We start from the raw sequence: 12,459 nt of genomic DNA on the forward strand, positions 1-12,459 counted from the left end.
TCACATTTAGAGAAATAGAATTTCCAGGATGGATGGAGTTTAGGTGATGGAGCATGAGGCTGAGCTAAATTTGCATTTGGATATCTCTGTAGACAGCTGCTGGCTGTAACATTAGTCACCTCTGTTGGGGGTTAGAGACACATGATTTATTCTTAAACATAGATGAATGATTAGAAAACCTGAGTATTTGGGTATTACCTTATCTCCTGAATGAAGAGCAGCCTGTGTTTACCTGTTTAACAGAGTAATGCAATACATAGTAAAGCTATCATGGCAGATAAGGGTCAGAGCTGTAGTTTTCCCACGTGGCAGAGTGTGCAGACTTTTCTTTCCTTTATGAGGGAGGTGGAAAAATACAACACGTCCTCTTGTTCCACTCAATAACATTTGGCTTAATAAATATGGATGAATGCGTGGTTGAGCGAATGAATGAAAAGGCAAACCAGGAATAAAGTAAGTAATTGGTAACTGTAACTGCATTAAAATTGTGGGAATTTAAACTATTTCGCTCCTTGGTATGGTGACTTAAATCCTGGATGCTGTTTGTAGCCTCTGTAAAGCAGCTGAGTTAAAGCATTTTGTCTAATATCACTTGAGAGAAAGGAGAGAAAACTGCTTTTGAGCCTCACTGCTTTTACCTTTATTCAATTAATATTCTTTGGCCAAGGGAACAGAAGAAAGTGTTCTTAATGGCCAGGAGGGATTTTTTTGGGTTAATGTCATCACAGCTTTTCTTGGGAGGTTTGAGTTACAAAAGTGGTCAAAGAATATGATAGTAGGACATTGTCTTGGGATGAACTCCCAAGCTCCTGCACTTAACCATTTATTCACATACTTATTGAGCTTTAATTTTGTGCCAGATGCTAGGGAGACAGTGGGGAATAAAAATGTACAAGCATAGATATCTTGCATTCTTTAAGATTGTTACAGAGAGAGATGCATGGAATCAAAATAAACATAGTAGGATATACTTTCTTTTTTTTTTTTTTTAAAGATTTATCTATTTATTTGAAAGAGTTACACAGAGTAGAAGGAGAGGCAGCGAGAGAGAGATCCTCCATCCACTGGTTCACTCCCCAATTGACCACAACAACCAGAGCTGGGCTAATCTGAAATCAGGAGCCAGGAGCCTCTTCTGGGTCTCCCATATGGGTGCCAGTTCTAGTCCTGGCTGCTCTACTTCTGATCCAGCTCTTTGCTGTGGCCTGGGAAAGCAGTAGAAGATGGCCCAAGTGCTGGGGATCCTGCACCCACATGGGAGACCCGGAAGAAACTCCTGGCTCCTGGCTTTGGATTGGTGCAGCTCCGGCCATTGCGGCCATCTGGGGAGTGAACCATCAGATGAAGACCTCTCTCTCTCTCTCTCTCTCTCTCTGCCTCTCCTTCTCTCTCTGTGTAACTCTGACTTTCAAGTAAATAAATAAATCTTTAAAAAAATTATACATTAACTGATGAATGGATGAAGAAAGTGTGGTACATATACACAATGGAATACCATTCAGCCATAAAAAGAATGAAATTTTGGCATTTGTAACAACCTGGATGGAACTGGAGGAAATTATGTTAAGTGAAATAAGCCAGTCACAGAAACACAAATACTGCATGATCTTGCTTACATGTGAAATCTAAACAATTGATCTCATAGAAGTTGAGAATAGCAGGGTAGTTACCAGAGGCTGGGGAGAGGTGAGGGGAAGGAGGGTTTGAGAAAGTTAGGGATAAGAAGTTCTGGTGTTCTGCTGCACAGTACGGGGACTATAGATGATGATAGTATACTGTATATTTCTCCAAAAAAAATACAAGGATGGATTTTTGGAGTTTTTTGCCATAAGGAAATGATAAATATCTGAGAAAATACATATATTTACCCTGATTTGAACATAACACAATGTATACGTGTATTGAAACATCACAAAGTACCCATAAATATGAGGAGTCTTAAAAATGCATGTGAACATACCTATCATGAAAAACCTATCTGTGGGTTTAAAGTTTTTTTATAATGAATAAATTTATCTTTTAATTTCATTTTTTCCACGAGTTTTATTGATTGATTTTTTTAGAGATAGAAATAGAGAGAGAGAGAGAGATTGTGTGTGCTACCGTGTGCTGGTCCACTTTTCAAATGCCTGCAATGCCCAGGGCTGGGCCAGGCCAAAGCCAGGAACCAGGAACTCAGTCAAAGTCTCCCACATGAGTATCAGTGACCCAACTACTTGAAGTATCACCTGCACCCTCCCAGGGTGTGTATCGCCAGGAAGCAGGAATTCAGAACAGAGCCAGGACTTTAAGCCAGGTACTCTGATATGTCATGGGGTGTCCCAGCCAGCACCTTAACCCCAAGGCCAGATGCCTACCCCTCAAAAACTGTTGGAAGTATCCTCATATGTTTATGAGTATCAGTTAAGAAAAAGGAGTTTGTGCTAGAGATGTATTTGAGGGCATTCTCAGACAGTGGTAATGGTTATAGATGAGATTGTCTGGGGCAGTGGCCCTCCAAACGCCCCTCCTACTGGCAGCATTGGAACTTGGGAGAAATGCAGATTCTCTTGCCCTGCCTGAGGGTTTAAGTCAGCTGACTTGAGTCAGCAGTCTGTTTTAAAGGATTATCCAGGGAATGCTGTTGCAAGCTACAGTTTGGTAGTCGAGAGAGAGAGGATGGAGTAAGAATTTGGACCTGGAACTGAACCCTGAGGAGGTCTAAGTTTTAAAGACTGGGAGATGAAGGATCAGTCTGCAAAGGAGATTGGGATGGCTGGCGCTGTGGCTCACTAGGCTAATCCTCTGCCTGCGGCGCTGGCACTCCGGGTTCTAGTGCCAATTGGGGCACTGGTTCTGTCCTGGTTGCTCCTCTTCCAGTCCAGCTCTCTGCTGTGGCCCAGGAGGGCAGTGGAGGATGGCCCAAGTGCTTGGGCCCTGCACCTGCATGGGAGACCAGGAGGAAGCACCTGGCTCCTGGCTCCTGGCTTCGGATCGGTGCTGCGTGCCAGCCGTGGCAGCCATTTGTGGGGTGAACCAATGGAAGGAAGACCTTTCTCTCTGTCTCTCATTGTCTAACTCTGTCAAAAAAAAAAAAAAAAAAAAAAAAAAAAGGAGATTGGGATGTAGAGTTCCAATTGGTGGGGGGAAAAATCCAGGAACTAGAGAGAAAGGAGTGTTCAAAGCAGGGAGTTACTGTTGCTGACATATGAAGTAAGATGATGCTTGCAAAATGTTCCTGGGGCTTAGAATCAGTCAATCAGGAAGAACAGAAAACAGATGAGTGGTTGGCAGAGGCTGGGGAAAGGAGTACTGGGAACGACTGCGAATGAATACAGTTTCTTTTTGAGGTGATAAAAGTGTTTTTCTTTTAAAAATGTTTTAGAATTAGTGGTTGAATAATACAATGAATATATACTAAAAACCACTGAATTGTATTTTAAAAAAGAAGACACAATTCTTAGAGAAGTCTTGTTTTAAAAAGGTTGTTGGAGAGTGGTAGTTGAAGGCAGATGTGGTTTTGGTTGATGTGTTCTTTTTAGAGAAGAGATGGTAGAGACCTGAAAATGTTTAAATTATTTGGGGAAAGATCTAAGAGAGGGATAAGGAGAGGAAAAGGATACTCAAATAATGATGTCATCTCAGAGTAGGAAAGAACATTTTTCTTTTAAATGTATTTATTCGAGAGAGGGAGAGAGGCAGAGAAGAAGAGAGGGAGAGAGAGAGAGAGAGAACTCCCATCTGTAGTTCCCTCCCTAAATGCCTGCAACATTCAGACTGGGCTGGGGCTGAAGCTCAGAGCCGGGTCTGGATCTCTCACATGAGTGACAGGAACCCGATTACTTGAACCATCACCTCTGCCTCCCGGGTCTGCATTGGCAGGAACCTGCAGTCAGGACCTGGAGCTGAGGCTCAAACCTCAGTACTCTAATGTGTAGCATGAGTGTTTTAACTGTGCTAACTAACTCCTTTAGGAAAGACTTTTCAGGTTAATAGATTCTGGATTTTTCCTAACCCCCGAAGTCCATATCAAATCCCAACTAGGTGAAAAACACTCCTCATGAAGCATCTCCGAGGGGCCGGTGCTGTGGCGCAGTGGGTTAAAGCCCCAGCCTGCAGCTCCTGCATCCTAGGTGGGTGCCGGTTTGTGCCCCGGCTACTCCACTTCTGATCCAGCTTCCTGCTGATGTGCCAAGGAAAGCAGTAGAAGATGATCCAAGTGCTTGGGCCCCTGCACCCACGTGGGAGACTTGGAGGAAACTCTTAGCTCTTGGCTTTGGCCTGGCCCAGGTCTAGTTGTTGTGGCCATTTGAGGAGTGAACCAGCAGATGGAAACCCGCCCCCCCCCCCGCCCCACCTTGTCTATATCTCTCTCTGTAACTCTGTGTTTCAAATAAATAAATAAATAAGTCTTTTGCACTTTGTGTGGGGCAGATGTCTTGCTGCCTTCCAGTGCTAGCCATTCTAGTTTCAGATGATTCAACCACATGGGAGGGATAAAGAAAACCAACAGGGAAGTGTTATTGCATAGAGTAAAATCTCTCAGCTTTTTAAATAGGCTTTCAGTCTTATTTTAGCCGTTTCCTTCATCCTCACTTTGGAGAATCCAGTACCGCCAGGACCAGGCTTATGAGAATTTTCTGGTATTAATGGTGCTGGTTCTTTGTTCCTCTGACAGTTAAGTCTTCTGTTTTCTTGGTCTTCTAATCTGTTTACCACTCATCCATCTTATTTCCAGATTTTAAAATTCTTTTCTTTTTGTCTACTCTCTTATGTTTTCTCTCCTTGTTGGATTCTATATTAAAAATTGCTTTTCAGAATTCTCTTTCAAGAGAGATTGTGGTAGAAAGGGTTCAGTCTTCCATCTTTACCCTTTTTTGTTTCTTTTTTTCCCTCTCAGAGAAAATATAACATAGTTTTATGTCTCTTCAATGTTAGTTTCTCTCCCATGACTGTGTTTGAGTCAGGTGCTACTACTAAGCTATTTTTCTCTTGTCTACTCTGCTAGCCACATTTTGGGAACATACTGGCTTTATGTGGCTGTCATTTGGCTTCCTTGTGCTAATGCATCTGAATAAATGCATTTTATAGTAGGTGCTCAGAAAAGGTGTGTCATCTCCTTCCCTCAGCCCAGAGGACATGACTTATTTTATTGCAAACCTCTGATCATCGTTTCAGCCTGTTGTGGCTGCTTGTATCTTAATTCTGTTAGATGGTAAATTAACTCTTCTGGCAGCTCTGCAGATCTGCAGATTTGATGATAAAGTCATTGCAGCTCTTCTGAGTCATTGGTTAACAGTTGTGGCTATGAGAGGACAAGAGGTATGACAATCTCACCATCTTTACAGGTATCCAGGGAGACTAGGTCTGCAACATCAGCCTGGAAACTCATATTGAAATCGGAGAAGACCCCCTAAAATTCATCCTGAAATGTGGCCCTTTAAAGTTCCCTAGAAATATTATCCAGGGGTGCCACGTTTGCTACTGGAATTTGGGGTGCCATAGGATTTCACCACGGGCTTATTACTAAATCCCCGATATTAATAAGCCCAAGAGGGTTCTTGCCCAATATTTAGAGAAGAATTCTAAATACCGGCACAGATAAACGAGACAGCATGGTACGTTTTAAGCTTTTATTTAGTGAGAAAGATGCATAGGAGAGTGAGAGGTAATTAAGGGTTCATACCAAGCACCAGGAACCATGCATGATGTGGATGAGCATCTAGGCCAGGAAGCCTAGAGCACATGGCCCGAAGGCCATGCGCCCTGGAGGCTCGGGGCTACAGCAAGCCCCTTCCTAGCAGGAGGCCAGGGAAAAAGAGCAGGGCAGGCCACACCGTGGCCCGCTTTTAACCCACTTCCAAAGGGGAGTGGTTAATTAACCTGATTGGCTGGTGGGTATCCAGGTATATCCAGGTAAGGGAATGAGGCCACACAGGGGCATGGCAAAGGCATTAGGTAGGGGCATGGCGAAGGCGTGATCAATTTTAACCTGTATGCCTGCCTACTTCAATATTGGTGAAGTTGTTCAGCTCAGTCTCAAGGTGGGAAGACATAGTTGCAAGAATAAGGGTCACCTCCACTTCTCACAGTTGTTTTTTAACTTTTTCAGTACAAAGAAGATTTTTTTTCTTAAAAGGATAAAGCAATAGCTTTTAACCTACAGTTTAAAGAGAGCATGCAGAGAGTCAGTCAATATAAATGAAGAAAAAAATTTTATCTTTATTTCCTCTAAGTCTTATAATAAGATTACATTCAATTATAATGAGTATTGGAAATAAAGTGTAGTAGTATCAGCAATACAAGTGGCTTTGTCACAATAGAAATCACAGAGATTTTTATGTTACATTAAAGTTGTTATATCTTAAAATATTATTTATGCTCATTCCTTCTTCAAAATTATAGTAATCAGACTTGTCAACAGATCTTATTGGATTATATTAATTTTAAAATGCATATTAGGCTATTATAAATTTGTCTTAATATTTTGATAATTGTTGACATTTAATTGGATTCACTATCTATTAATGTTGTGTTTTATTTTATGCATTTAAAAACATTATTCTGAGAAAATGGATCCTCAGCCTTCAGGAGATCAAAAAACAAAAAGGCACTGAAACCATGCCCCAAGAAGTGAGACTTTTTTTTTTTAGTACAAACTAGCATTTTATCTTAGATCCCCAGCTACCCTTTTCTCTGGGAAAGTCCATTAAAATTTATTTGTGACATATGATTCAAATCTTTACAAGGGGGTTATTTTGTTTTCACTGACATATGAGTTCCCATGATTTTTGATAATGACAACAGCAAAAAGCTCAAAACCTTGGAATCAGATTGACTTAGAGATCCAGAGTAACCCTTCTTTACACATGTTAACTTTGAAGTTTCAGCTCCTAAGAAACATTTCTTTTAAGCTGCTTTGCTCACTTAATATTTTTCCACTAGACGATCAGGATGCCAGCTCCTAGACATGATGAAGTTGTATTTTAATTCATGGCTTAGCAGCAGTGGGTTCCAGTTACCTTGGATGCTTAGTGCTGTCAGACTTGTTTTTTATGTTTGGCCCTTACAGGTTGTTTTCTTTGAGTACTGCCTTCTGGCACCCTCCTGTGCTGCCCTTGGTGGAGGCTGTGTGGTGTGTGGTTTGACTTTGTCAGGGCAGGTGCCTGACAGCTCTGTTTCTTGGGTCAGCAGTGGGGGCTGGGCAGGAGACCGAGATGCTTGAGGTCAAGTTTCTTGCCTCGGACACCTTGGAACATTGCTAGTGTTAAAGTGCTGTGCCAGTTCTTGCTCAGCTGACCCGAACTTGATACTTTAGTTTTATGTTGCCTAAAGTAAGTCTGTTAAGTTGCTCTAAAAACTTAAATAAAGTATGAAGCACTCACTTTTCAATGCAGTTCCCCATTCCTTTTGATGGAACACTTCACTGTGTCTTAGAAGCTCTGGTGGATGGATCCCAGTGACTCTGGAAGGCCGTGGTCGATGGCCGGGAAGTGTGTGACTGTGTTTTCCTCTGGTTTTGTTTTTGTTTTTCTTTGGGAGGAGAGGAATGGCATTCAATCCATGAAAAGAGCAGCCAAGTTCTGTTGAAGTGCATACATTCTTCCTCTTACTTTTTTGTGCTGGTGTTTATGGTATTCCTAACAGGAGGTTGTCCTCTGCCAGAAAACCTCTCAGGGTGATGACTGTTTTACTTAAAGAATTAAGCTCATTGTTAATAATCAGAATAGTCATAGTGTTCATTAAGCGCTTCCTCTGTGCCGTACACTATATGAAGGACTTTATGTACTTTTTAATGTAATCCGAACACAATCCTGTGGGTGATGGATGACATTGTTGACTTCCTTTGCCAGAGAGGAAGCTAGGGCTGTAGAGGATGGAACTTGCTCACAGTCCAAAGCCAATATGTGACAGAGTTAGAATTTGAGCCAAGGCAGTCTGACTTTGGAGCTCAAGTGCTTACATCTACATTTTTACTGATTCAGCCTATTGTTAAGATGAAAGCAATTTCAGAACCGCTGTAGATAAGCCACAGGGATAGTTGACAGCTAGGATCTGATGTGCTACATGAGTTTACCAGGCTGTGAAGCCAAACAAGCGTATTTCCAACTGACTATGGTGTTTTCTTATTTGAATACTCTAAATGCAAGTTGTTAATGTTAAATTTATTTATATTTATAGGGATGCTTCCTTTGGAAATTGCACTTACAATCTCACCATCCTCGACTGTTTGCAGGGAATCAGAAAGGTAATAACAATTCTCCTTGCTGTAGTCGACACAGTAGATTAAAATATGAAAAAGGAATCATCTCAGCATTCTTGTTGGTTGTTGGGGACAGGGGACCTAGTAAGCAGAAAGCTTTCACTTTCTGAATGATGATTGATTTGTAAAATACAGCCAGCCCCCCTTACCCATCATGGGTTCCTCATCTGGCCATCCTACCAATCACAACTGGAAAATCTTGGGAAAAATGCATTTTTAGTGAACATATGTGAACGTATGCAGACTTTTTTTCTTGCTATTATTACCTAAACAACATAGTATAACACCTTTGTACATAGCATTTACACTGTATTAGGTATAATAAGTACTCCAGAGATGATTTTAAATGTATGGGAGGGTATGTGTAAGTTATACGCAAATACTACACCATTTAATATAGGGAACTTGAGCACCTGTGGATCTTGATATCCATAGGAAGTGGGGTATGGAATGAATCCCCCATATATACCCAGGGAAGACTGTAGACAGAAGGGTGAGTGCAGGAGAGAGTGGAGGGACCTCCCTTTCTCTTTTTAGCTGTTTGTGTTCTTGGGCAGATTTATCACTTCTATCTGCTGCTATGGCTGTGACATTGCCATGTCACCCATTTAGCTTCATTATCAAGCTTGATCTTGATGTGGGAGAGGCAGGAAATTATCTCAGCCACTGTTCTCTTCTGTTAGTTGGTCCCCACCCCAGACTGACTGAATCATAAGCTTGGGGGTTGGGGCTCCCATAGTCTCTAACAACCCCTTCAGCTGATTTGAAGCACTCTAAATTTTGGGAACCAACTTGTAGTTACCAACTTGGAATGGAAGTGTTAAGCTAAAAGATTTTGAGAACTTTTGGAACATAGTTTAGAAATAGTAATTTACAATCTGAAGTCATAAAAGCAAAACTGAATTTTAATGAGGGCTCTAAGTACATAATTCCATACTAAACCTATAGTCATGACTTGTTATCAGTCAATAATGTCTGTATTATATTACCCGCTGGCAAGGGTATTATGGATTATATAGTATCAGTAGCTTTTCTAGCTCAAATATTCTCTGATGTCATATAAAACTGATTTTGGTACATTTTTCATTGAGAAAATCAGTATGATAAATATGCCACCTGTTTTATGTATGTTTCTGATGTTTCATTTTAAATGCATCTGAATTATCTAAAACTTCAAAATAGGTGCCAAACATTTTTCTTTTTATATAAAAACTTTGGAGACATTCTAGCCCACTCTTGCAGATAATATCATCAAAATGCACTTGCAGAAATACCACGTAAAAACCTTTATGGAGGTATTACCCAACATGTAATCCATAATTGTAGTGTTTAGAAAATATGTTGGGGCAAAAGAAGTACTTTGTTGTTTCTGTTATTATTATTTTGCCTTTCCTACCTGTGGTAGGGGCCATTTTTAAAAAACAACACTTATGAAATTCAGGAGATTTCTCACTGGAATAGCCCTGCCTACTCTTACAATAACTGGTTTCTTGGTATAGAAATTTATATCATCCTTCTTGCTGTACACTCTTTGTTGTGAATTTTCTCATGAATTAAGTCTCCTGTAAACTTATTGTTTCAACAGATGTAGGGGTTTACACAAAGGCAGATACGATTTTGAGGTCAGAGAGGTAGTTCCTTGTGTCTTGAAGCAACTGAGATATTTTGTACACTCTTAACATGAGGTGTCATTTTCTGGGCTTTTTTTTTTTTTGGCAGTAAGTACATGCTAAGACTGTACACAGAATATAGCTACATTGTTGTCTTTTATAGGAATATATTTTTCTGATTTTGATGTTTTACATTGTCATCAGATAGTTTGTATGTTATATGACCTTATAGAGACTTTCATAAACACATTTGAGAAATAAAAAGTAAACTGTTGAGAGTATATTTTTCTCTGGATTGGTACATATGGGTGAACTATGTTGCTTTTTCAAAGGTGAAATAGTTTAAATAACTTGTTCTGCTTATTCTGGATAGATTGTCTCTGCCCATGTTGTCAGAACTTAACATTTTTAAGAATCACCTAGGAAAGTATATTAAAAATGCCAGTATTCATAGAGTCTGGGAACAGACCTTGGAATCTTTTTTTTTTTTTGGATCTAAGTTTCTCTAAGTGTTTCTGACATAGGTGATGTTTTATATTTTGAGAAAACAATGCTGATCTCTGAAGCATTTTCCAAGAGAAATGGACTAGAGCTTGGCTTACTGGTTTCGTTTTATGTTTTTAATGACTTGATTATGTAATTTTTAAATCCTTCTGTGGTTTTGCATTCTATTGTCATCTGCATAGCTTCGCAGTTTATAAAATAAGTCTTTGTCTTCCTTAAAATTTTAGATCTGAGCAAGCTAGATAGTTTTTAAAAGTTGTAAGTCATTCGTTACAAAAAGGAGTGTTCAGTCTTTGTGTGGTTGTAAATTGTAACAGCAGTGAAGGATGCCTCTACTCTTTCAGAAGCTATCACTGGGAAACAGATTCTCTCAAAGTAGAGTTTGAAGAACGAATTAGGGCCTATTAAGAAAAATGCTCTTATTTTTGGCTTAACTACCTCATTATGATAAAAGGAAAGCAGAACTTTCAAAGAGTAATTGATGTTTCTTCTGTCAGAGAAGTTAATCACTATGATATATTTTGTCATGGGTTTATAGTTCCCAAGAGATTTTAACTATAACTCTGCCAGTGTGTTTCATTTTATATACATAATTAATTTTACACACAAACTAACATACTAGGATTCAAGAAGCTTCTTTTGTGGAACATATTTTTGTGTCACTCTGATTACTTTCATGTCTAAGATGGTATTAAAGCAGAATTCCCATTACTATGAAATGATTTCTAGATATGTATTAACAATCAAAGGGTTTAGGCTTTCTCCTCCAGGTCCATGGGGATTATTTTATAAGAAGGATTTCCAGAACTGACAAGTAGATTTTTATCAATGTGGTATGGAAAAAACTAATTGAAATTCTACTTTTAGGGATTACAACATGGATTTTTTGACTTTGAAACGTTTGATGTGGATGAATATGAACATTATGAGGTTTGTACATTTAAATTTTTTGCAAAAACAATTTTGTGGTAGTTTATGTATATATATATATATTTCATTTAACACTCAGGTGTTAACAAACTGCATGGATGCAAAATGAAAGCGTTCTGGAGTTTTTTTTTTTTTTTGACAGGCAGAGTGGACAGTGAGAGAGAGAGACAGAAAGGTCTTCCTTTGCTGTTGGTTCACCCTCCAATGGCTGCCGCAGCCGGCACACCACGCTGATCTGAAGGCAGGAGCCAGGTGCTTCTCCTTGGTCTCCCATGGGGTACAGGGCCCAAGCACTTGGGCCATCCTCCACTGCACTCCCTGGCCACAGCAGAGAGCTGGCCTGGAAGAGGGGCAATCGGGACAGAATCCTGCGCCCCGACCGGGACTAGAACCCGCTGTGCCAGCGCTGCAGGCGGAGGATTAGCCTATGGAGGCACGGCGCCGACCAGTTTTTTTTTCTTTTTTTTTAATTGTCAGCTTTGTGCTTTCAGTTTTGGTTATTGCCTTTGAACTAGGAGTCAGCAGAATCTGTGTTTGGGAAAATGCCAAACTAAAAATGTCTATACATTTTCCTATCAAACCTTTATTCACAATCGCTTTGTACTTTTAGCTTATCAGAAAAATAAATTCAGAATAAAAGTTTGGTGCTGAAATTGTTACTTACTTTTATCTTAAAATTCAAGGTTTATTTTAGATAAAACCGATGTGTGTCTTAGAATATTTTTGACTGGATAAATTTTATTTTGCAATATAACTGAGTTTACTTAGTGCTAAGTAAAGTGGTTAATTTCCAACCCTAGGGAACCATTACAAAGCTTTGGAATGGTATCATGCCTGCTCAGTGAGGCGGTGTTTAGATAATGGCTACCCCAGCTTGTTTGTTGTGCCCTAAGGTGACATTCAGGGAGGGAAGGTTTTGTGCAGGATAAGGAGGAATCTAGAAGTTAACTTTTCCTGAAAGATGAGAATCTGGGGAGTGGGAGTAGGCCCAGCATTTTCTGAAAGTGAGCTCATCTGTTGGGATTCTCTGGAGGAGTGATAAAACTTATCACTGGCCTTAGTAAGGGCAGCCCTCCTATTTTGGGCTCCAGTCCAGGATATTCTGCTTGCGTGTTGAGTTTAACATATCTGAAAAGAAACTGATTGTCTTCCAGTCAAACATGGTTTTCTGCT

At 40.0% G+C, this 12,459-nt stretch overlaps 1 protein-coding gene across 4 annotated transcripts in view; it reads left to right on the top strand.

Annotated features, from left to right (window-relative positions):
- CDC14A (cell division cycle 14A) overlaps positions 1–12,459 on the top strand; it is a 183,159-nt gene that overhangs the window by 77,593 nt on the left and 93,107 nt on the right. For all 4 annotated transcript variants that reach the window (XM_062191828.1, XM_062191826.1, XM_062191830.1 and 1 more), the window contains exons 6-7: positions 8,161–8,227; positions 11,224–11,286. In XM_062191828.1, the coding sequence (XP_062047812.1) occupies positions 8,161–8,227; positions 11,224–11,286 (130 nt within the window). The remainder of the gene's footprint in view (positions 1–8,160; positions 8,228–11,223; positions 11,287–12,459) is intronic.

The sequence above is a fragment of the Lepus europaeus genome, chromosome 5, assembly GCF_033115175.1.
Source record: "Lepus europaeus isolate LE1 chromosome 5, mLepTim1.pri, whole genome shotgun sequence".
NCBI lineage: Eukaryota > Metazoa > Chordata > Mammalia > Lagomorpha > Leporidae > Lepus > Lepus europaeus.